We start from the raw sequence: 24,842 nt of genomic DNA, 5'->3' as shown, positions 1-24,842 counted from the left end.
TTAATTAATTAATATCACTATGTACTCCCTCTGCACCTCATTATTTTAAAAAAAATAATAATAATAAAATCGCCGTCTATATTAATATTCATGAACCAAAACTTTGCGATTGCAGGATTTATAATGAGGTGGGAGGGGTCTGCAATGACGCAGTCGCTCCCGCGCTCCGCTCGGTCTCTGTGCGCGCGCAGCCGGTAGAGGAGAGGACGGAGGCGACATCTTGCTACAACTTCACTAAAGTAAGAGTTTCTCCAACCTCACACAACTATTTCCTCGGTCTTCACGAACAGATTGGATCGTCATGCCACGTTTTCTTCACATGAGGACCTTAAATAACGTCTTAAATACTAAGTTTAGCGTTGTATCTATTGTAACGTCTGTCTCGAGAGCGCGGGACCGCTGACCTCTCCACAGAGAGAGAAAGGACAAAATACTATTTTATTTGCATGTCAGTGCCTAACCGTGGTTTATGTCGTCCCTCAGACATGTATCCGAGCACACTGACCCAGCTGGCCAGGGGGAACCCCTTCAGCGCCCCGTTGTTCACGCTTCAGAAAGCCGTTGAACCGGAGACTCCCGTCCAGAAGCGTAGGCTCGCCGCCGCCGCGACCGCCGGTAAGATCCCCTCAGAGCACAAAACAACTCATTATCATGCTTTACCTGCAGTTAAAATTAAGACAGGCACCCTTAACCATCGCGGTTTTTTTTATTATTGTATTAACGCTTGAAATGGATGATCAGGATTGGAAAGTGAACGGTGAATGAAAGTTAGCATTAGCACTATGCTACTAGCGGTAGTTCCCCTTGAGCTGTAGTTTAGATCATTAGGACGTTCCCTTTAAATGCTTTAGTCCTTTTAGTTCCTAAATTGATTACTTTCATAGGTTTGCGTTAAATAATGGTGTAGGTTTTTACATTCTAATGCACCATATTCGAGTAAATACTTGAAATATATCAATGTTATTAAGCTGGTCAAGGGACGCGATGTTCTTTATTTTAAGCGTCCTGTTCTGCACATGACCTGCTGTTCGCAATGAGGCGCGATCTGATTGGCTCTCTGGCGCAATAGCGCGTCCAGCGATCAAGAAGGCGCGTTCTGATTGGCTCTCAGGCTGAGGATTCCGGTGTACCTTGCCCAACATCTAATCGTAGTTTTTATTTTTTTATACATTTGCATTTAATAAATGCAAGTTTTTCCAGTGGTTCTACCTTTAGTGGTTAGTAAAAATGTGTGTAGAGTAAGATTTAGTAGAAACTTGGACTGGCACACATTTATAATAAAAGTGTTCGAATGTATGAGTATCAAATTTACAAAGTAACGTTAGTTGAAAATGTATGTAATGTATACAAAATGCTGAAAATTTATTTATAGTTGCAGACAGTTGCATACAAATCCATTATAATAATTGCTGATTTAAATATAGACTGAACTGAATTTTCATTGTCAGATTGTTTATATTAATGTTTTGTGTTACTGAAATTAATATAATGTCTCTTATGTTAAAACACATATTTGTAGTATTGATATATTACTTCACAATACTTTTTACATTTCTTATTTTCTTTTCAGATTAAAATAAACTGTATCGGTCTTCTAAATGTAATGGGATTGAGATTATAACCCTTGACAAACACGTCACATTGTCTGATAGAAGTTGAAAGGTCGTGCTTGAGGATCCATCATGGCAGATGTCTCAGATTTTGTTTATGAACATGATTGCGTGTTTCTCCTCAGAGGGAGACAGCTGTGAGTTCGGCTCACAGAAATACTTGCTCCTGTGTGGCTTCGGAGGCATCCTCAGCTGTGGGACCACACACACGGCTGTGGTGCCCCTCGACCTGGTCAAGTGCCGGATGCAGGTCCGTGTGTGTGTGTGTGTGTGTTAGCCGGAGTCACCCGAGTGTGTCCGTGTGAGCTGACCCCAGTGCAACCCCTCATCAGCATGTTAAGTGTTGTGATGCATGAGCATGTGTGTGTGTGTTCCCTCACGTCACAGAGTCGGCTGATAGCTGCGAGTTCGGCTCGGGGAAGTACTACGCCCTCTGCGGGTTCGGGGGCATCTTGAGCTGTGGTATTACACACACGGCCGTCGTGCCCCTCGACCTGGTCAAGTGCCGGCTCCAGGTCTGTACTCGCTTCCCTCCCCTTCATCAGCGTTAAATGAGATGACATCCGTGGCCGAAGGTCACAGACACTTCTGAAGTGATTCGACTAACCAGCTAAAATGTTTTTGTAATTGAGAACTCATGCAGTTAATAATGAATGATCTGTGATGCTCTGCCAGTGATGTCCTCCCAGTAACATTTGGTCTACTTTATGATTTATTAATCTTGTTTTGGAAATCCTGCATGTAAATGCCATTTTTATGTTCCTTCATGAGCTGCCGGTTCCTGCTGAAGTTCCTCTGTGATCGTTTGCTGACTGTCTTTGCAATAACCCAGTGCTGTGTTTAGGTGGATCCAGCTAAATACAAGAGCATCTTCAATGGGTTCTCGGTCACGATCAGAGAGGACGGCGTGCGCGGCTTGGCCAAAGGTTGGGCGCCCACCTTCATCGGATACTCCATGCAGGGGCTCTGCAAGTTCGGCTTCTACGAGGTGTTCAAGATCCTGTACGGTGACCTGCTGGGAGAGGTGAACGGATTCTAAATTGATGAAGTATTTAACAATGTGTGACTTCGTAATGTAACATTGTGATGATTAATTTACAGAAATGTAATTTTTGGCTCCAGGCAGTTGTACTTTTTTGGGTAGTTGAAATCAATTAATAGTAATTGACAATTAAATGGTTAAAAATAGTCAGATTGTTACCTTTTTTTAAGTTTAATTGTTGAAAGACTGTGTATATAGTATTTATATACAAATAATAAATTATATATATTATAAGTTAATTTTGTATCTTAAGTAAATTCATCATTTGAAAATATATATTAAATATAAATAGTCAAATGCTGTAATTAGAATATTTTATATATTTTAAGTGAACTATTCAAACTTAAATTGTTAAAATTATTGGATGCTTTGTAATACAGACCTTAGGTTGGATTCTTTTATAAAGAAGACTATCTGCAGATTATTGCAGAAGTGGAATCATTTCAAAATATTAAAGTATCAAAGTTTAAATTAACTGTTAAGAGAATGCACTGTACCATTTTTATTTTATATTAAATATTTTTCAAAATATTTTTGAATCCAATAAATTGCTATAAAATGAAAACCTTATGTCTAAAGTTATGTTCCAAATTTGAAGTTGATTTAAAAAAAAGGTTCCTGTGAAGTTTTATCTAGGGTGTTGTACCACAAACAGCCACCGGGTGACTGGATTTTTTTAAAATGCATTTTTCTGTCACAGATTTCTAAATATGAAATGTTGATGTTACTTCTATCACAAAATAGAAATCACTCAGACCTTTCCGACTATATGTATTTTTTTCAAGATTATAAAAAATATATATTCTAAAAGACCATAGTACATTTTGTAATATGACACCTGACTCCACCCAATAAGAGGAAGGAGACTGCCAGAAGATAACAAAGTACCATTTCCACAGTAACAAAATGTCCTCAAATGATAAGTAATTTATGAGTATTACTAAGATATGTGACAGAGAAAAAAAGATCGCCAACAGGCCCACCGGTGGCACTTAAGAGGTTAACGCATTATAATATAAACAATCATATACCATAACTATTTTAAGTTGTAATTTAACTTTTTATTATTTGTTATTTAATATTAGTATTTAAATACAAATAATACATTATAATTTTACATTTATTGTTTTATATTATTTGTAAATGTACATAATAGTAAAATCTATTTAACATAAAAAATAATTATTACAATTTTATATTACTAAAGTTTTTTTTAAGTGTATGTATCATTTTATATTTTAATTTATTTACACATTTAAATCCTAATTTAAATTTCTAGTAAAACATGTAATGCAATTAATTTTTAAACCGTATAAATTAAATATCAATAGAAAATTAGGACAAATAACTAACACACACACATATATATGTGCACCGTAGAGTTGCTCCACCGGCTGATTCTCTTGTTCTTCCTCTCCTCTCAGGAAAACGCATACTTGTGGAGAACCTCGCTGTATCTGGCTGCTTCTGCCAGCGCTGAGTTCTTCGCAGACATCGCTCTGGCCCCTATGGAGGCGTGTAAAGTGCGAATCCAGACTCAGCCGGGCTATGCCAACACCCTGAGAGAATGTGCCCCCAAGATGTACGCCGAGGAAGGACTCTGGGCGTGAGTGTCCTGTACTTCAGACTCACAGCAGCTCAACACGCTCCTTAGATCCACCTCTGGGGAGGTTCTCCGCTCCGGTTCTGTTGTGTTCTCTCTCTGGGAGCAGCAGGATCCACCCGGAGGCTCCCAGCAGCTTCACTGCTGTACAGTTGGAGGTGCTTGAGTCATTGGCGTGTGAGATCAGTCCACCTGCTTACCCAGAATCCTCTCTGCCCTGATCCTTCACAGGAAAACACCAGGGCAGAACAGCTGGAGAGCAGACAAACTATATACAAGTAGGCCCTTAACCCTGACCTGTGTGTGTGTGTGTGTTTGTGTGTGGCTCTTCTGGCAGGTTCTACAAAGGTGTGGTTCCTCTGTGGATGAGACAGATCCCCTACACCATGATGAAGTTCGCCTGCTTCGAGCGCACCGTAGAGCTGCTCTACAAGCACGTGGTGCCCAAACCCCGCAGCGAATGCTCCAAACCCGAACAGCTGGTCGTCACCTTCGTCGCTGGTTACATCGGTGAGCCCCATTATTATTGCTTATTTAAATAAAATAATATATAATCAATGATGTAAAACAGAATATAATTTAGTTTAATTATTTTTTTTAATCAATATTCTTAATAATAATAAATAAAATGTATTGTTTTACATTTTATAACAATGAATATAAAAACAATAATAACAACAGTTATATTATTTATAATAATTATAATATTTTATTTAATGTAAAACTTGTTAAATATATATTTTTTTCAACTAATATAATTTAATAAATATTGATTTATATATATATATATATATATATATTTTTTTTTTTTTTTTAGCATGACGCGTTTGTTTGACAGTGTTTAAGGATTATTGATAAACTACTGTCGTTTGATTTGTATTATTTATATTTGTTTATTTGTATTAGTTAAATCATGTCTGAATTTATTATGTCTGTATAGGTCTTTTATTAAGTTTTAGTTTGTTATTGGAGTTATTTTAAAATGTCAACAAACTAAATGTAAATGAAATAATATATTTTGAATTTATAAACGTGTGTGTTTTTCAGTGTTTGGTTATTTTTTTTGGTTATTATCATTAATATTTAAAATAGTTTTTAGATTAATTTTTTGTTCTTCATTTAAATGTTAAGTTTTGAAACTGTTGTATGCATTTCTCTATTATATCTAATTTATTTTTAAAATGTCTATAGGTAGTATTTATAAAGTGTTATGTTTTGGATCTGTTTTTAGTTTTTTTTACTACTATTGATTGCTTCTGTTGTCACTTTGGTTAAAAGCATCTGCTAAATGACTAAATGTTTTGATTATTGATATTATTATTTTACCATATACATTTGAAATGGTATTACTCTATATTATTAATATAATCATTAATGTTATAATTTATAAAAGTATACACTATTATTTTTTATTTATTAATCATATCACCAGTTTAAAAAAAATGCTTATTTTATTTATTATTTTTGAACGTTTTACATTTATTTTTATTTTTATTTTCCTATTTACTTATTCTGTATTAATATAAAAATTATCATTAATATTATAATCAAATTTAAAACCATTTCTTTTTTATTTTATTTATTAATCATTTGTCACCATATTAAAAAATGCTCATTTCATTTATATCATTTTAAGAAATTTATGAAATAAAAACATTTATTATTAATTTATCATATTAATTTCATTATCATGTTTAAAGTGTGTCTGTGTGTGTATGTGTATAGAAATGTGTATATATATATGTGTGTGTGTGTTTTATATATAAGTAATTAATAAATTACACAAATACATACACACACACATATATATATATATATATATATATATATATATATATATATATATATATATATATATATATATATATATACACATACATACACGGAGGGTGTTCAATATAAAATGTTTGTAGTTTTAGGTAACTTTGAGAACCCTTAAAAGGTGTGTTAGGGTTAGGTGCAATTTGTGCATGTTTTACATTTATCAGCACTACACTTTTACAGATCTGGGTTGTTTAAATCAAAGTTGTGATGCATGTTGTCTTGTGTCCTGCAGCTGGTGTGTTCTGTGCCATCGTGTCTCACCCTGCTGACTCCGTCGTGTCCGTGTTGAACAAAGAGAAGGGAAGCACAGCTGTGCAAGTGCTCAAGAAGCTTGGACCAAAGGGTGAGACTTGAATCTCAGTTCACTGTGTTTTACAACACGCTCCTTAGATCCACCTCTGGGGACGTTCTCCGGTTCTGTTGTGTTCTCTCTCTGGGAGCAGCAGGATCCACCCGGAGACTCCCAGCAGCTTCACTGCTGTACAGTTGGAGGTGCTTGAGTCATTGGCGTGTGAGATCAGTCTACCTGCTTACCCAGAATCCTCTCTGCCCTGATCCTTCACAGGAAAACACCAGGGCAGAACAGCTGGAGAGCAGACAAACTATATAAAATGTTTTCGTCTATTCAAAATGGATCTTACAAATCAACCTTTGTTGTGTATTCTCAGGTGTGTGGAAGGGACTCGTCGCCCGTATAATCATGATCGGTACCCTGACGGCCCTGCAGTGGTTCATCTACGACTCGGTGAAGGTCTACTTCCGCCTGCCCCGCCCTCCTCCCCCTGAGATGCCCGAGTCCCTCAAAAAGAAGCTCGGCCTCATCGAGTAAACAGCCTAATTTCCCCTCGACTCAGCCGAGCACCTCCTGTTTCCTGTATTTAACTCTGTCCTGAGCCCCGCCCACCTCTGACATCATGACGGTGAAGGGTAAACACTCCCCCTTCTCTGAGGAGATCCATGTCTAAATAGTCTGTGTACAAATGTTTATGGCTTGAATGAATGCCGTCCGGTTTTAACCAGTATAATAAAAAGCTACCTGGATATTATACACAAGAAAAGTGGTTCGTCTCTTATTTCGGTGTGTTCTCAAAGCTTGGACTCATTTATTTTGGACACATATTTACAGCTTTTGATGTTAACATTTTTAGGCAGATGTTGCAGTAAGTGTCTGTGGCCAGTAGAGGCTCTGCTCCCCTCCTTATTTTGAAGGCACCAGTTGTTTTAACTGTATAAAATCATTTATAATGCAGCTTGATGTTGCAAACTGGTATTTATTTTCTTATTAGTTAATTAACAGGACATATCATCTACTTTACATAACATATCGGTTCTTTACATTTGAATTTGTCAAATAACATTTTACAGCATCGAGTCACAAATTAATAAAATGAGTTATCTATAGACGTATTTATAGACACAACTCTTTAAAGATTTTTAACTAACACTATAGAAATAGTGCTAGTCATAAGTCTTTGATATTTAATGTATTTAGTAAACACCGTTTTGTTGTAACATGCCTTCGTTTTTGGAAATCTGGTGTATTAAAATAGACTTGTTATTAATTTAATAAAAGATGCGCTATCAGAACCTGCTCTGAAGTCTCGATTTGAATCAAATGATTCGCGATCCGATTGGAGCGCTTCGGTGAAAAGTGAATCATTTTGCGACTCAATGGTAAACATTCGGAGTTTTCTCCCATCATTATCGTACTTTTTGAAAATCAAAGTGATGTCGAAATACTCAAATGAATGGCTGCTTTGATCTGTTTATTTATTTTTCCTAGTGAATCGATTAAACGTAATGATCGAAGTCACCAGTTTGAATCAATCGCAGCGATTCAAGCGTAAATGACTCAATTGATTCAGTTTGTCGATAGCTCGGTTTTCTACAGTAAGTTTCAGAATTATTGCTAGGGGACAGTTTAGTAGCGTCCCAATTTAATTCCACACCCTTGAGGTAATGACACACAGTATTATGATTATAATTTTTTTTATTTTTATTGAAGTTATTTGTCTTGTTGAGTAGTAGCCTAGGCCTACAATCGCTTATTCGGGACCGTACTAAATAAAACATGCAATTTCCGACGTTTCCTATCAGATGTCAAACGGACGTTTAAAAGATGTTTATGATTTATAATGTTGACATCTTAAAGACGTCTATCAGATGTTTGCACACCGCAGATGAAGCGACCAGACGTGCAGTGGATTACAGTGACCTCATCATCTCAGTCTGCCGGAAGCTGGCACCAGAGATGGCAGTCTAATTCACTGCAGTGCCCCATATAGCCGACAACAACAGCCTGCCATGCTCGTCTCGTGCTGGTGTCTCTATCTGGGAGCCCAAAGCCTCTACAGACACGGTAAGACTGAGAGTGTTTGCTGAAAATGTGCATTGATTGGACACGAGAGGAATAGTGTCAGAGTGCATGTGTTTGTGCACCTCTCTGGAGGAGTGTCCTGTAAGTGACCTTGATCTAAACACACCAGCACCAGCAGGAGCAGTAGCATATAAACTGAAGCAGGTTCATGCATTACAGCAGCTTTCATCTGATTCTTGTGTGATTGACTGAGGAGCATCTGACTGAGGTGAGATCCTCCTGCAGCTATGTTTCTAATAATAGGTTCTTTAGGTTGAGGTATGCTCTAAACTAAGGACAGCTTTGGGAATGGTTTGCTCGGTGATGTTTTGGTTATAAACAGGACTGGACGGGTTTTTTGGGCAAAGCTTCATTCTAATCTTCTGTTGGGATTTGCTTGCTGCATCACATAGTAGTCTTTTATTAGCCTTGCAAATTGGAAAAAAATAAATAAATTATAATAATAATTAATCTGACAAAAAAACACTTAGCATTTTTTTTCTTTCCAGAAGAATGTATAGTACATTGTAGTATACAAATGCATTTATATATATATATATATATATATATATATATATATATATATATATATATATATAAATATAAATGTGTTATATATAAGTAATTAATAAATTACACAAATATATATATATATATATATATATATATATATATATATATATATATATATATATATATTCCAATTAATTATTTTAATTAACGGAGGTGTTCAATATAAAATGTTTGTAGTTTTAGTTAATTTTGAGAACCCTTAAAAGGTGAACTCTTGTGAGAATTTGCTGAGGAACACATGAGCTCATGGTGACATCTCTGACGCTTGATTCAGACTTTGGTATCTCGGTAAATCTGAGCACAGTTTGAGTTATTGTAGAGATCTTTAAAAGAGACCCAGGTGAGATACAGCAAAAAGATTCATAGTCATTGCATTGCTGCCTGGGAGAAATAAACCAGATGTTAGGTTGAGTTTCTATGGGGTGTCTGATGTTCCTCTTCCTCTTCCTCTGTAGTGTTGAGTATGGCGTCGGTCGTGCAGAAGCTCATCACTCCTCTGTTCAGCGGGACGCTGGAGCCGCCGAGGAACAAAGTGACGGTGGTTGGTGTGGGACAGGTGGGGATGGCCTGCGCCGTCAGCGTCCTGCTGCGGGTACGACTCTCTCCTCCTCCAGTTATTGATGCTGACAGGCTCAGACTGTGCTTATCCTTCACCAACACACTCTGGACTTTGAGAAGCACAAACATATTGCTCAGTCTCTATTGATTGAACACGGGGTTACGAACACTGTTTACTGATGATGTCAGCGGGTCATGCTCCAGTGTTTGTCTGCGCTTGACTTTAATCAGACTAAAGGTGAACCACCACAGGCTGAGAAATATCAGACGAGTCCGGGGGAAAGTGTTTATCTCCAGAATTAAAGATATAATGTAAATAAGAGAAACAGCAGATTTAGTTTGATACAACTCTTCTATGAAAAACATGTTTTCAGTTATCATTTGATTTAATTAGTAGTAGTTATAGTAGTAGGATAGTATCTCTATATTGATAATATTTTATTTGTGTTTTAATGTATTATTATTATTATTATTGATATTTACATATCGTTAGTAGTAGTATTTGTTATTTATATTTTTTATTCGTTGATGCTGTGATTTCATATTGTTATTATTAAGAGTATTAATTTGATTTCTTTCGATTTTTTAAAAAAATATTTTAATTATTATTCGAAGTAGTATTTTTTATATTTCCTCACTTATTATTTGTATTATTACATTTTAAATAATTTAAATTTTTGTTATCATTCATGTCATTGTTTTAACTATGTGTTATTTATTATTAATTAAAAATATATATTTTATATTATTATTATTAACGTTTTCATAATTTTATTATTAATATTATTACTATTAGAGGCATTAGTATTAAACTTTTTTTTCATATTAATTTTATTTGTAGTATTTATATTTTTCAAATTATTATTATTATTAATATTTATATTTTTCATATTGTTTTAGTAGTAGTAGTTTTTCTACAGTTTCATTTATTACTAATGTTTCTTATTTTTTTCATACTTTTTTAGTAGTAGTAATATATAGTTTTCATATTATTATTATTATTATTATTATTATTATTATTATTATTTATTAGCAACATTATTTCAATTTTTCATATTTTTATTTGTATAATTAGTATTAATTTTTTCATATTTATTTTTATTTGTCAAAAAAAAAACCTGAGTATTGCATCAGTCCAAAAATACGTCATGACGAGGAAAAAAATGTATATAAGTCTCACTGGACGAAAAGTCGCATTAATTTATAGCATATACAATATATATAATATATAAAATATACAAGAACCAAGAAAAAAGCATTACCATCTACAGCCACAAGAGGGCGCTCTATGTCTTCAGTGTAGACTACAGCAGCACTGAGCAGCATAGAGCGCCCTCTCGTGGCTGGAGATGGTAATGTTTTCTCTTGGTTCATGTCAAATTAATTTGGATAAATAAGTCGCACCTGACTATAAATCGCAGGACCAGCCAAACTATGAAAAAAAGTGCGACTTATACTCCGGAAAATAAGGTAAGTAGATAGTAGTGTGTAGACGTGATGAATGTTCCTGTCTGCTGCAGGATCTGGCCGATGAGCTTGCGCTGGTGGACGTCGTAGAAGACAAACTCAAGGGCGAGATGATGGACTTACAGCACGGAAGCCTTTTCCTAAAGACACCCAAGATCGTCTCCGGCAAAGGTAGCGCTCTCCTCCTCAGAGACTCTTTCTCAGTGGCCCAAACCTCCTGAACGTCTGGTCCTGTCCTGTAGATTACTCTGTGACGGCGAACTCTCGGGTCGTGGTGGTGACGGCAGGCGTGCGTCAGCAGGAGGGCGAGAGCAGACTGAATCTGGTGCAGAGAAACGTCAACATCTTCAAACACATCATCCCGCAGATCGTCAGATACAGTCCCAACTGCATCCTCATCGTCGTGTCCAACCCAGGTGCCCATGAGCACACACCATCGTACATCTCACTCTTTATTTGCTTATAACACACAGTTCTTCTGCACACATAGTGGATGTTTTGACCTATGTGACCTGGAAGCTGAGCGGTCTGCCCAAACACCGCGTCATCGGCAGCGGGACCAACCTGGACTCGGCTCGCTTCCGGTATTTGATGGCTGAGAGGATGGGCATCCATCCCAGCAGCTTCAACGGATGGATTCTGGGAGAACACGGCGACTCCAGCGGTGAGACAAAAATATATCATGCAATATAACTTATAAAATTAATAATTAATAATAAAATGTATTAAAAACAATACATAAAAATAAAAATAATTTAAATATTTATTTTATTAAAATATAAATAATTGTAATTAATATATGACATAATAAAATAAAATTTTAAGAAGTAATACAATAATTATTTGATATATATATATATATATATATATATAATTTATTTATTATTAAAATTAATACATTGTTTCAATAATGAATAATTAATTATGTAAATATAATTATATACATTACAGAATTAAAAATAAATTTATTTTACTTAGCAATTTTTAAATGTAAGCATGATTAAATTATATACATTTAAATAAGTAATAACATATATTTAATAAATTACAATTTTTTTAAAATAATTATGTATTATTAAAATACATATAAATATACAATAGACATACATTAATATATTACATAAATGTATAAAATGGTTATCAAAATAATGATTTTTCATATTTATTATTACAATAAAATAAAACAAATTAGGTTTATTGTGTAAATATTAAATTAAATTATTTAAATATAACAATAATAAATTATAGGCAAATAATTAATAAAAATTAAATTATTCCTCACATTATTAAAATAATTACATTCATAAAATTATAATTATTAATAATGAATCTATTAAAACTTCAGAATGTTATTTTTATTTTAGATTTCTATAAATATAAATTCAATTACATTTATTAAATATAAACATAAATATAAAAAATTAGTGCAGTCAAATGATTAAATCGTGATTAATCGCATCCAAAATAAGTGTTTGTTTACATTGTGTACTGAGTATATTTATTATGTATATATAAATACACACAAATACAGTATATATTTAGCAAATATTTACATGTACAGCATATACATTTATATTATATATAAATATATTCATGTAATATATAAACTCAACAGATTTCTCTTAAATAGATGCATGCATGTTTGTATTTATATATACATAATAAATATACACAGTACTTTCATTTTGGATGCGATTAATCGTTTGACAGCACTAAAAATATATATACAAACACAACTTTGAGTTAGTTTTTTTTTCATTCAACCATTCATGGTCTCTCTGTGTGTGTGTGTGTGTGTGTGTGTGTGTGTATCTCAGTTCCTGTTTGGAGTGGTGCAAATGTAGCCGGAGTCAGTCTGCAGAAACTCAATCCAGATATCGGCAAAGACACGGACAAAGAGAACTGGAAAGAAACACACAAAAAGGTCGTGGACAGGTACAGGACAGTTATATCATGCAGTTTATTAAATATTGTGTGTTTGAAACACATTACACATTTGAAGCAGTAGGCTACATTGACACATGACTTGACTATAAAGCTTGATTAATTCAGCGTGGTGTTTAGTTATCAGTTTTATCAGCTATTCTGCCAGAAGTGCTAGCATGTGTGTGTTCCCTGCAGCGCTTATGAGGTGATCCGACTCAAGGGCTACACAAACTGGGCGATCGGTCTGAGTGTGGCCGACCTGACAGAGAGTCTCATGAAGAACCTCAACCGAGTCCATCCCGTGTCCACCATGGTGAAGGTCAGGACCATCATTACACTCTACTGCTCACATGTTTGCGCTCCGCTACATTTAGTTCTTCCAGTAACTGATACATTTGTTGCATTGAGTTGCTCAAAAGTGACAGTTGAGACATTTAGAATGTTACAAAAGATGTGGGTTTAAATGAATACTGTTCGTTGCAACATTATATTCATCAAAGAATCCTGGAACAGCTTTAAACAGTAGGCTTTCAAGTATAGAGTAGCAATCTTGAAACCCAACACAATTCATAATTAAGATGTATAACGCTGACTGAAGGAGAAGATGAATGTGTTTCAGGGGATGTATGGCATCGGTGACGAGGTGTACCTGAGCCTGCCGTGTGTGTTGAACAGCGCTGGAGTGGGCAGCGTGGTCAACATGACCCTGACCGGCGACGAGATTTCACAGCTGAAGAAGAGCGCGGACATGCTGTGGCACATCCAGAAAGACCTGAAAGACCTGTAATGCTAACTCACAGCCAATGCTAGTATTCACCGCTTCCAGTGTCATGAAATGTGATTTGATGAACATGTGCTCATCCTCAGGTCATCTGAGATTAGGATGAGTTTGTTTCTTCAGCAGATTTGGAGAAATGTAGCATTGCATCACTTGCTCACCAATGGATGTGAATGGGTGCCGTCAGAATGAGAGTCCAAACAACTGATAAAAACATCCAATACAAATACGCAGCTTTTCACTTCTCAAGACATTAACTGGAATATTGTGATGTCTTTATCAGCTGTTTGGACTCTCATTCTGACGGCACCCATTCACATCCATTGGTGAGCAAGTGATGCAATGCTACACTTCTCCAAATCTGCTGAACAAACAAACTCATCTACATCTTGGATGGTCTGAGAGTGAGCACATGTTCAGAAAAGTTTCATTTTAGGATGAACGTTTGCTTTAGAATAATTATATAAACACATGATTGTCAAATTAGCACTTTGTGAAAACAGATCTTGGAGTCTGATGGTGAAATATAGCTAATATTATACATTAGAAAATCAAACGTTTGGGCACACTTAAATGAAAAGATGATTTGTGATCTTAAAAACCCCTTTTAATAAAAAAAAAAAATTATATCGAAATTGTGCCAACATATAAATTATCTAGCAATACGATTAAAAAAAATAAATGCATTGGAGCAAATTAGTCAGAAAAAAAAGAAATCAAGCTTTGAAATCATATTACATGTTCAAGTGTTTTAAAGCATCTCATGGTGCACCTCATTAAAGTCCAGAATGGTCAGAGTCTAGACAAAGAAGAAATGTGTCTTTGTTTTTAAGTTTTAATCAGTAAATGTGAAAGAGATTCATGAAGAAGTTTATAAAGAAGCTGCGTCCAAATGTTTGATTGACACTGTTACACTTCCTGTTGGTTACAGGAACTAGTCAATGTACTCACTAAATGTCGAATAAAAGAGCAAAGTGTAAACCAAATGCTAGCAATATATACAACTGTTGTGTAATATTTGCAATGAGTGCTTATAAAAGACTTTAAATGACCGTAAAGGATATAATCCATTTATTAAACAGGTCCGTAAAAATGTACATTAGTCTCACATTTGAAGTATTTACAAATTCTTAAACAAGTCAGTCATGTATTATAACATGTCACAGGTTTGGTGAAGAGATGATGAAACAGTCTCCGCTCCTCTAGGTGGAGCTCTTGAGGGAAAACTCCTAATTAGATTTTGACAAATAAAAGAGCAAAACAGAACAGTTGGCGTGTAAAAGCATGATTAAAAACAAAACAGAAACGATTTCATTCAGAACCCAGTGATTCCTTTCAGTTGTGGTTCGTTCAATTGATCCGCCCATCTTGTGGTCATTTAGGGGTTAAGTGGTCCCTGTCGCCCCCTACAGGGGGAGACGTGTGATGCAGTAACAAAAACAGTGCCTGACTTGGTTTGGTAAGCAGTCCCAGAAAAAAAAAACACCTGAACGTCTTCACAGGTAAAGTATCAAAAGTCGTTCAGAAATGTTTTCCAGCAAGACGCCGAACCAGAAGCACTATTATTACAAATATAAATATGAGCCATTCATAGAAAACTACAAGAAAGTACTAAAGTGTTGACCGTTATACCATGGTGTTGCTCTCGCCGACTTTATCCACCAACTAAAAGAGAAACAGAACAACATTACTATAGTCATGTGTCACCTACGCAAGCAAAAAAAACACCAAGCTAGTGATAAAATAATCAGCAGACTGTGGTTAACTTACTCCGCTGATACCAGGAAGATTCAGTAAATATCCAAGAACAGGCACCCTCCTAATGAAGCCAACCGCTACTGGGAAAAAGCCCCTGAAAACAGATGGACACCAAATTATAATCAAGGAATATTAAAGCTAATACGAAACGAATAAGGTGGATACCTACTAACCTCTACCAGTAATAAAAAACATGTCTTATATGAGCATGCATGGAGTTTATATCTGTTGTTTTGAAATCAATAGTTTTAAAATAGTGTTAAATGATTGCTACTCGTATCAAACAACAGCAGAAACTATAACATGGTTATTTATAGGGTTTAGAGATTACCAACACAGACGCTGTTTTGTGAACTTAAGTCACAGAAAATGTGATATGCAGACTATGTTGATTCTTGTTTTATTACAAGTGCTTCACTTTCTGCTTTTGCTTGCAAACCATTCGGTTCCGGGTTCAATTGTTGTGATTTCAAGCTACTTGTGCATATTGTTGGTTTAAGTAAAATAAAACTCTTTATGGTAATGCAAAACCAACCTAAAGATCTCAGCAGGGGTTATATTTCGTGATAAAAAAGAACAACTCACCGGAAAAGGAGAAAAAATCCGTAGACTTCGAGAACGACGCCTACAATCGGCCATCCGATGAGCACCACTAAAACACCTCCCAGAAAGAAACCGGTGGCTTTTATTTTATGCCGCTGGAAGAAGAACCTGAACGTCCGTTCCAGTCCGATGACGAACGAGAGACCCGCGACGAACAAGATCTGCAAACACAAAAACACATCCAGGTTCAGTTAATCACCTAACACAAATCTGAACGTTTACGTCACATTTTGGTTCTTTCAAACAACTGTTTCTGTGTTAAAGCAAACACTCACATTTCCTATGGCCAAGAGCGCTTTATCAAAGAAAAGAATCATTCCGAAGAAGAGGAAAAAGACGCCGAAGCCCGTCAGCCCCATCCCGATCTCTGTAAAAAACAGCTTTTATCAGTTCTGCATTACAAACGTAAGTGAAGATCATGTTCCATGATCATATTTAGTAAATTTCCTACCATAAATATAACAAAACTTCATTTTTGATTAGTAACATGCATTGCTAAGAATTCATTTAAGGTGATTTCTCAGTATTTAGATTTTTTTGCACCCTCAAAATTCCAGATTTTCAAATAGTGTCTTATAATAACAAACCATACATCAATGGAAAGATGATTCATTCAGTTTTTAGATGATGCATAAATCTCAATTTCACAAAATTGACACTTAAGATTTGTGGTCCACACAGTCACAATATTGCAGTGTTTGATTATCATATTCCATGGTCTTTGCATTGGACTCCACAGCACTTCAGTAAATATCATTTTATAATCATAGATAGATAGATAACATATTTTTAAACTATAATACTGATCGAGGGTACATTAACATAATGGAAGTGGTATTTTAATGGGATCACAATTATTCTAATAATAGATGACATAGTTTCACTATAGCAGTGATTTGATTGTTCTGTAAGAGGCCATGCCGTGTATCCTCATTCATTTCCATTCATCCCTTCCTCACCATTTCAGCTTTGAAGCAGTATTTTTAACATTTATATCTGAACAAACAACATTAACACAAGCAGATATGATGTAAAATTTACTTACTTTGTGAGTCCGTTAACGAAATCATGTTTGTGCTGTTTATCAGATGGTTTACTGAATGATGTGTGAAACTGTTGTGTGTGTGTGAGAGATCGCCACGACACCGGAAACACGTAGAAATATTTTAAACGTCTGAAATGACGCTGGGACGCGGTGACATAAATTCAGATAACGTTTATTATTATTCTTTTTACTTTTTTATTTAAAAGCTATATTATTATCACTGCTTCCTCTCGCAATTATAATACTCTCACGCAAATGCTGAGTTAGTTTGAATGAACCTAGTCGCTTTTGGTTGCGTTTCTGGGAACTGTAGTTTTCAGTACTGTCCGCATACATTCTGATTTAGAGCCAAAAAACTACAAATCCCAACAGGCGCAGTAGGAAGCAGGAAGACCTGTGTATAGCTGGGAGACTTTCATTGAAGTATCACTAGTTCACTAGTGCTGGAACGTTTAGACATTTATAATTCACAATGCCAACATCCGGATTAGTTTAAAACTTAAATAATTATAAATTTAGACTTTGACAATGAATACGTTATTCGCGATCGCTTTAGTTTTCGTTGGTTGCTGCAGCAATGTTGTGTTTTTGGAACTTTTGGTTAGGTGAGTTTCATTTCTCTCATCATGTATGATCTTTTTTTTCATATTTGAGTTTGTATTCACTGCATTTGAACTTCTTATATGCTGCTATTTCTTGCTTCTTTAAATTCAATGTGTTACAGGGATTTCCCAGGATGTGGGAATATTGTCACATTTGCTCAGTTTGCCTTTATTGCACTTGAAGGGTTCATCTTTGAGACAAACTTTGGACGCAAAAAGCCACACATACCCCTCAGGTTAATAATATGTTAATATTGTACTCGCATGCATGTATTTTAATGATAACAGGCTTGTCAGAACAATGTAAATGTCATTGATTATAACAGTCCCATCATGTTATGCATTCGTTCATTCATTCTTTTTTCAATAAATAAATGCATAATTATATTATATAATGCATAATAATTACTCAAACAACCTGTTTTTACTTGTTGAACGAGGTAAAAGGCAGTGATTGATTATTATATTATTACAGGTGAGAGTTGAACGTTTTGCTTTGTCACAGTGACATGGTGTGTCAGTCAACAATATTAATTCGATTTAATAAATAATTTGCTTTAACAACTTGATATGATATATAAACAAGATTATTATATAAAATATTCTGTGGGATGCACCAGGTATGTCAAAAGTAATCAAAAAGTAGTCAGATTATATTACATAAAAAGCATAATGTAGTAGAGTGCATTACTAATTATAATTGTTGTCATATCATTTGAAATCAGTACAATTTGTAAGTAATCCATTAAGTATTTCTCATATATATGCATTGCATTATTTCAATTTAATTTTTTCCCTCCTACCTATGAGAATTTCATGACTTTTAATGCATTTCTGTCTTTGCAGTAACTATGTGATCATGGTGACCATGTTCTTCACCGTCAGCGTGATCAATAACTACGCCCTGAACTTTAACATCGCTATGCCTCTGCACATGATCTTCAGATCGGTGAGTTGCATTTATTTAATTGCTTTAAATCTGTGTCTTATAGATCTCTGTAACTTCTTATTTTGATCACAGGGATCTTTAATCGCAAACATGATCCTCGGTATTGTCATCTTGAAGAAAAGGTAGGCTGAAGATCATGCACAATTCATTGCTTTTTTTTGTGCATATTATTCAGGCACGTTATTACTTGCAGATATTCGGCGAGTAAATATCTTTCCATTGTGCTGGTGTCTGTGGGCATTTTCATCTGCACTATTATGTCAGCCAAACAAGTGGTGAGTCACTCCAGTGATAGTTTGTTATTAAAAGACATAATGTACTTTATTGCACATTTATCTGAACCTAATACATCAGGTTTGATCTTTATGCAGAATGCTGAGAAAGGGGCCACAGAGGAAGATGGTTTTTATGCCTTCATGCATTGGCTTCTGGGTAATATTCTCCACATTCACACTCAGACAATGCTTGCATTTAAGAGTTGCATTTGCAAACTGTATAAAATATACTACCATTTAAAAATTAAATTAGTTTGTGAATTGGCGTTAATAACAATATGCATCATTGCATTATTATTAATGGTTGCATGCTGCATACTGTAGTATAAATTACTAATGTACAAAAGTTTGAGGTCAGTTTTTTTTTTTAAAGGAAATTAATACTTTTATTTAGCAGGTAAGACATTTATAATTTGAATTAAGATTTAAGATTTGAATTTGAATTTGAAATAAATGCTGTTCTTTTGAACTTTCTGTTTATCGAAGAATCCTAAAAAAACTAAACATATCACGGTTTACGCTCGGATATGAAGCAGCACAACTGTTTTCAACACTGATGATAATCAGAAATGTTTCTTGAGCAGCATATCATCATGATTTCTGAAGATCATGTGACACTGAAGACTGGAGGAATGATGCTGAAAATACAGTGGAGCATCACAATTTTAAAATGTAGTAAAACGCATAGCAAAAGTATGAAATATTATTACAGATTTTACTGTATTTTACTTTTATTATTAAATAAATACAGCTTTGATTAGCACAAGAGGCTCAGAAATATAAAAAATCATACCAACCACAAACTTTTGAACAATAGTGTACTTATTGCAAACTGCTGAATTAGTATCAGTAGTTCTGAAGACATGTACGTATATGTGGTTAGTTATTCTGCATCATATTTGACTGCATTAATGCTGTGGTGTTTCAGGTATCGCCATGCTGACGTTTGCCTTGCTGATGTCTGCGAGAATGGGCATTTTCCAGGAAACTCTGTACAAGGAGTATGGCAAACACTCCAAGGAGGCTCTGTTTTACAATGTGAGTCCCTAACTGAACATACAGAGGAATGCCAAAGTTTGGGAACCCCTTGCACAATCTGAGAATATTTGTTTTACAAAGTAAGAGAGATCATACAAAATGCATGTTATTTTTTTATTTCAGTACTGCCCTGAGTAAGATATTTAAGAGGTTTACATTTTTTTTTTAAATGTCGCCATTCAAAAGTTTGTGAACCCTTGGTTATGTGGTTACCTGATGATCCACGTCTGTCTTTCTGTTTTGTGATGGTTGTGCATGAGTCCCTTGTTTGTTCTGAACAGTTAAACTGAGAACTGTTCTTCAGGAAAATCCTCCAGCTCCTGCAGACAAACTTTTGAATGTGAATATAAAAAACAAATAACATGCATTTTGTATGATCTCACTTATTTTGTTTCATTCACATTTTCACAGATTCTGCAAGGGGTTCCCAAATTTTCTCTTGCCACTGTATGATGCTGTATTCAAGTGTGCAACATTGGTATTGAGAGGGATTTTTCTGCCCTGTTTCAGCACTTTCTGCCATTACCAGGATTCCTTCTGCTGTCAACAGACATCTACAAACACGCCGTGCTCTTCAGCCAGAGCTGTGAGTCCCATTCTGTTGGGACTAATACAGTAAATTAGCCAGCACCACTCAAATGTTTGGGGTCGGTAAGAGTTTAAAATGTTTTTTAAAGAATGCTCACCAAAGAAGCGTTTATTGGATCAACAATACGATATTAAAACAGGAGTATTATGAAATATTATTACAATTTAAATCGCAATTAATTATTAATTGCAATGATACAGATCATATTTTGATGAATAGAAAGTTCAAACAAGCAGAATTTATTTGAAATAGAAATCTTTTGATCACTTCTGATCAATTTAATGCAACCTTATTGAATTGAAATGCTGATTTCTTTCAAAACCCCAAATGTTTGAATGGTGTATGTGTGCCTTGAAAAGTCTTACTTTGAAATGACAAACCAGTGACTTTCTCTCAAAGCTCCAGTGGAAGTGCCTCTGATTGGTCTGTCTTTGCCTGTCTTGTGGTTTTACCTACTGATGAACATCATCACCCAGTATCCTTTCATATTTCTCATTTTCTTTATAGGCTTTTATTGGATAGAACTGTAGAAAGCCATGGTGAGAAATCTGTCTACAGTCATTATGTTTCATTGGATACTTTATCCTTAGCCTGATATTTCAGATATGTTTGCATCCGCGGCGTGTTCTTTCTGACCACAGAGTGTGCGTCGCTCACAGTTACACTAGTAGTGACGCTTCGCAAATTCCTGAGTCTCATTATTTCCATCCTGTACTTCAACAATCCCTTCACAGCCTGGCACTGGTTCGGCACGGCCGTGGTGTTCCTGGGAACGCTGCTCTACACGGAAGTGTGGTCAAGTGTTCGTGCAGCAATGAAAGGAGAGAAAGTTGACAAGAAGGCAGAGTAAATTATGGAAGAACATTTCATTATTAAATCATGTAATAAAATAAAAAAAAGGTAATTGTGACTTTTATCTCAAAGTTCTGACTTTTTTTTCCCAACTCTGAGTTTATGTCTTGCAATTGTGACAAACGACTAAATTCAGAATTCTGAAAAAATTTAAGATTTCAAGATTCAAACTCAGAATTCTGAGAAAAAAAACATCAGAATTTCAAGATTAAAACTCAGAATTCTGAAAAAACGTCAGAATTTCAAGATTCAAACGTCAGAATTCTGAAAAAAAACCGTCAGAATTTCAAGATTCAAACTCAGAATTCTGAGAACTAAAACGGCATAATTTCAAGATTCAAACTCAAAATTCTGAGAAATAAAACAGCATCATTTCAAGATTCAAACTCATAATTCTGACAAATAAAACGGCATCATTTCAAGATTCAAACTCAGAATTCTGAGAACTAAAACGGCATAATTTCAAGATTCAAACTCAAAATTCTGAGAAATAAAACAGCATCATTTCAAGATTCAAACTCATAATTCTGACAAATAAAACGGCATCATTTCAAGATTCAAACTCAGAATTCTGACAAATAAAACGGTATCAGTTCAAGATTCAAACTCAGAAGTCTGAAAAATAAAACGGCATCAGTTCAAGATTCAAACTCAGAATTCTGAGAAATAAAACGGCATCATTTCAAGATTCAAACTCAAAATTCTGACAAATAAAACGGCATCATTTCAAGATTCAAACTCAGAATTCTGACAAATAAAATGGCATCATTTCAAGATTCAAACTCAGAATTCTGAGAAATAAAACGGCATCATTTCAAGATTCAAACTCAGAATTCTGACAAATAAAATGGCATCATTTCAAGATTCAAACTCAAAATTCTGAGAAATAAAACAGCATCATTTCAAGATTCAAACTCATAATTCTGACAAATAAAACGGCATCATTTCAAGATTCAAACTCAGAATTCTGACAAATAAAACGGTATCAGTTCAAGATTCAAACTCAGAATTCTGAAAAATAAAACGGCATCAGTTCAAGATTCAAACTCAGAATTCTGAGAAATAAAACGGCATAATTTCAAGATTCAAACTCAGAATTCTGAGAAATAAAACGGCATCATTTCAAGATTCAAACTCAAAATTCTGACAAATAAAACGGCATCATTTCAAGATTCAAACTCAGAATTCTGACAAATAAAATGGCATCATTTCAAGATTCAAACTCAGAATTCTGAGAAATAAAACGGCATCATTTCAAGATTCAAACTCAGAATTCTGAGAAATAAAACGGTATCAGTTCAAGATTCAAACTCAGAATTCTGACAAATAAAACGGCATCAGTTCAAGATTCAAACTCAGAATTCTGACAAATAAAACGGCATCATTTCAAGATTCAAACTCAGAATTCTGAGAAATAAAACGGCATCATTTCAAGATTCAAACTCAGAATTCTGAGAAATAAAACGGCATCATTTCAAGATTCAAACTCAGAATTCTGAGAAATAAAACGGTATCAGTTCAAGATTCAAACTCAGAATTCTGACAAATAAAACGGCATCAGTTCAAGATTCAAACTCAGAATTCTGAGAAATAAAACGGCATCATTTCAAGATTCAAACTCAGAATTCTGAGAAATAAAACGGCATCATTTCAAGATTCAAACTCAGAATTCTGAGAAATAAAACGGCATCATTTCAAGATTCAAACTCAGAATTCTGACAAATAAAACGTCCGAATTTCAAGATCCAAACTCAGAATTCTGAAGAAAAAAAAGAATTTCAAGATTCAAACTCAGAATTAAAAAAAAACAAATCATCAGAATTTCAAGATAGAAACTCAGAATTGCAAGTGAGTCAGAAAAGTCGTACTTATGAGATAAAAACTCACAATTACCTTTTTGATTCTCTAATTCCATGGTGGAAACAAAATTATAAAATTATAATTTTAAGCTGTAATACCTCTTTAGCTTCGTGTGAGTGTATTTTGTTAGTGTGTGTCCCATCACTATTCATTTTAAGTTATTCACTGTGAATGGATGAGTGCTTGAGGTACATTTGGGCCAATTTAATGAGCTGTATTTGAGCCAGGTGTGAATGTAAGTTTGAGTGTTTATCTGTAAGCTTTCACAATCCACAACCTGTTTCAGTATCTAGATCTGTTTTTGAAGAAATAGACACTCATTTTATTCCTGGAATTATATTTACTTCAAGAAAGTCACATAGATCTACTTCTACACACATTAAAACTACTGCTACTATTTTTCATATGTTTTGATTACAAGTTAGCGGTATTTATTTCTTTCCAATTTTTAAACACAGCCGTTTTTAGTAAATCATTAAATATGTGGGCCCACTTACATGTGTCTTTGTTCGGTTGAAATAATAAGTAAAAAAGACTGAAAGATAATGCATAGACATTTAAAGTTGTAGTCACCTATAATATTTGTAATTTATTATAGAAAACATGTCTACAGATGCTATGTTCATGATGCTAGTGTTTGTAATTTGGCATGGATTTGTGTAAGAAACTTTGTTTATCAGCTAACACAAAAACTGAGACCTCATAAAGTGGAGGAAATCATTTATTTTGTGCAGTTCTTTGAATCTCATCTGTATTTTTTTCTTGCACCTAGTACATCACATAGATCTGTTTTTATTTCTATAAGACTGTATTTGCTATAACAAAAATGTTTTCAGGTTTCACACAGTACAAAAATGATACCACGTTAAATCATTATAATTTAAAGAGATTGTGGTAAAAAGCTTTACATATTATGCAAAACCATGTTACCATTCTGAATAATAATAACATCATGTATTATTAATATCACATTAGCCACGCCCCCAGACATATACGGGTGGTTTTGTGAAACAGCACAGAAAGAATGTCAACTTTAAGTACTTATAAATTTAAATAAGCTTGTAAGCTCCTAGATGTATGAAATAACATTTATTTCTAATTGTGAACATTCATTAGCTGACAACCATATCTTCCACCAAAAATACAATAGTTACTGATAGTACTGTGAAGTTAATAATTAATAAAACTGTTCAAAAAAGAGGGTTTTATTTGTGCAGAAATTAGTTTTTCAACATTTTGAATATAAATATCAATATATCGTATTAGCCACATCCCCAAATATTTAATATCTTGAAAAAGCATTTAAAGCGTGTATGCTCCCAGATGTTTTAACAAATAACATTTATTAATTACAACCGTTATTTCCTTCAACCCAGCCGATGAGGAGGCGACCTTCTTTAAAGTGTTCGGTGAGTACAATTTTCATTTCAGAATTGCCTAGTTTAATACCGTTTTGTAGGTTTCTCCCTTGTGACAAATATTTTTTGCTGTAAACAAGCATGCTAAAGTGACATGGAGAGTAACTGTTACTCAG

The 24,842-nt window shown here is 34.5% G+C and overlaps 4 protein-coding genes, 1 long non-coding RNA gene and 2 other non-coding genes across 9 annotated transcripts; 5 read left to right on the top strand and 2 right to left on the bottom strand.

Annotated features, from left to right (window-relative positions):
- The first annotated feature begins 84 nt into the window (after positions 1-84).
- Positions 85-7,137, top strand: LOC127947350 (phosphate carrier protein, mitochondrial). Of its 2 annotated transcripts, none has more exons than XM_052544433.1 (8): positions 85-239; positions 484-615; positions 1,998-2,125; positions 2,455-2,634; positions 4,077-4,258; positions 4,593-4,765; positions 6,312-6,422; positions 6,748-7,137. In XM_052544433.1, exons 2-8 carry the CDS (start codon positions 486-488, stop codon positions 6,906-6,908), a joined length of 1,065 nt encoding a protein of 354 aa, XP_052400393.1. In that variant the 5' UTR covers positions 85-239; positions 484-485; the 3' UTR covers positions 6,909-7,137. The 2 variants fall into 2 exon arrangements, with proteins under 2 accessions (XP_052400393.1, XP_052400394.1); XM_052544434.1 differs by lacking the exon at positions 1,998-2,125 and adding an exon at positions 1,736-1,860.
- LOC127947351 (uncharacterized) lies at positions 4,186-6,739 on the bottom strand. The gene is made up of 2 exons (XR_008151277.1): positions 6,476-6,739; positions 4,186-4,312 (listed from the first exon to the last, which is right to left on the bottom strand). It is a non-coding gene; the product is annotated as an uncharacterized LOC127947351 (long non-coding RNA).
- Positions 4,293-4,523, top strand: LOC127947875 (small nucleolar RNA SNORA53). The gene has a single exon (XR_008151626.1). It is a non-coding gene; the product is annotated as a small nucleolar RNA SNORA53 (small nucleolar RNA).
- LOC127947876 (small nucleolar RNA SNORA53) lies at positions 6,456-6,681 on the top strand. The gene has a single exon (XR_008151627.1). It is a non-coding gene; the product is annotated as a small nucleolar RNA SNORA53 (small nucleolar RNA).
- Positions 7,138-8,322: 1,185 nt separating the features above from the next.
- Positions 8,323-14,789, top strand: LOC127947017 (L-lactate dehydrogenase B-B chain). Of its 2 annotated transcripts, none has more exons than XM_052543909.1 (8): positions 8,323-8,438; positions 9,464-9,600; positions 11,087-11,204; positions 11,276-11,449; positions 11,524-11,697; positions 12,851-12,968; positions 13,155-13,278; positions 13,579-14,789. In XM_052543909.1, the coding sequence occupies exons 1-8, from the start codon at positions 8,384-8,386 to the stop codon at positions 13,744-13,746; spliced, it is 1,068 nt and encodes a 355-aa protein (XP_052399869.1). In that variant the 5' UTR covers positions 8,323-8,383; the 3' UTR covers positions 13,747-14,789. The 2 variants fall into 2 exon arrangements, with proteins under 2 accessions (XP_052399869.1, XP_052399870.1); XM_052543910.1 differs by lacking the exon at positions 8,323-8,438 and adding an exon at positions 8,500-8,664.
- Positions 14,790-14,793: 4 nt separating this feature from the next.
- LOC127947019 (vesicle transport protein GOT1B) lies at positions 14,794-17,427 on the bottom strand. Its single transcript, XM_052543912.1, has 6 exons — positions 17,144-17,427; positions 16,374-16,465; positions 16,081-16,259; positions 15,508-15,589; positions 15,370-15,402; positions 14,794-15,296 (listed from the first exon to the last, which is right to left on the bottom strand). The coding sequence occupies exons 1-6, from the start codon at positions 17,166-17,168 to the stop codon at positions 15,234-15,236; spliced, it is 474 nt and encodes a 157-aa protein (XP_052399872.1). The 5' UTR covers positions 17,169-17,427; the 3' UTR covers positions 14,794-15,233.
- A 106-nt stretch (positions 17,428-17,533) lies between these two features.
- On the top strand, positions 17,534-24,030 carry LOC127947018 (UDP-xylose and UDP-N-acetylglucosamine transporter). Its single transcript, XM_052543911.1, has 10 exons — positions 17,534-17,748; positions 17,868-17,981; positions 18,592-18,694; positions 18,767-18,816; positions 18,888-18,969; positions 19,066-19,126; positions 19,898-20,007; positions 20,518-20,593; positions 20,996-21,071; positions 21,200-24,030. The coding sequence occupies exons 1-10, from the start codon at positions 17,672-17,674 to the stop codon at positions 21,444-21,446; spliced, it is 996 nt and encodes a 331-aa protein (XP_052399871.1). The 5' UTR covers positions 17,534-17,671; the 3' UTR covers positions 21,447-24,030.
- The last annotated feature ends 812 nt before the right edge of the window (positions 24,031-24,842 follow it).

Source organism: Carassius gibelio, chromosome A25, assembly GCF_023724105.1.
Source record: "Carassius gibelio isolate Cgi1373 ecotype wild population from Czech Republic chromosome A25, carGib1.2-hapl.c, whole genome shotgun sequence".
NCBI lineage: Eukaryota > Metazoa > Chordata > Actinopteri > Cypriniformes > Cyprinidae > Carassius > Carassius gibelio.
The sequence above is the reverse complement of the archived record's forward strand: the minus strand, read 5'-3'. Positions and strand labels throughout refer to the sequence as shown.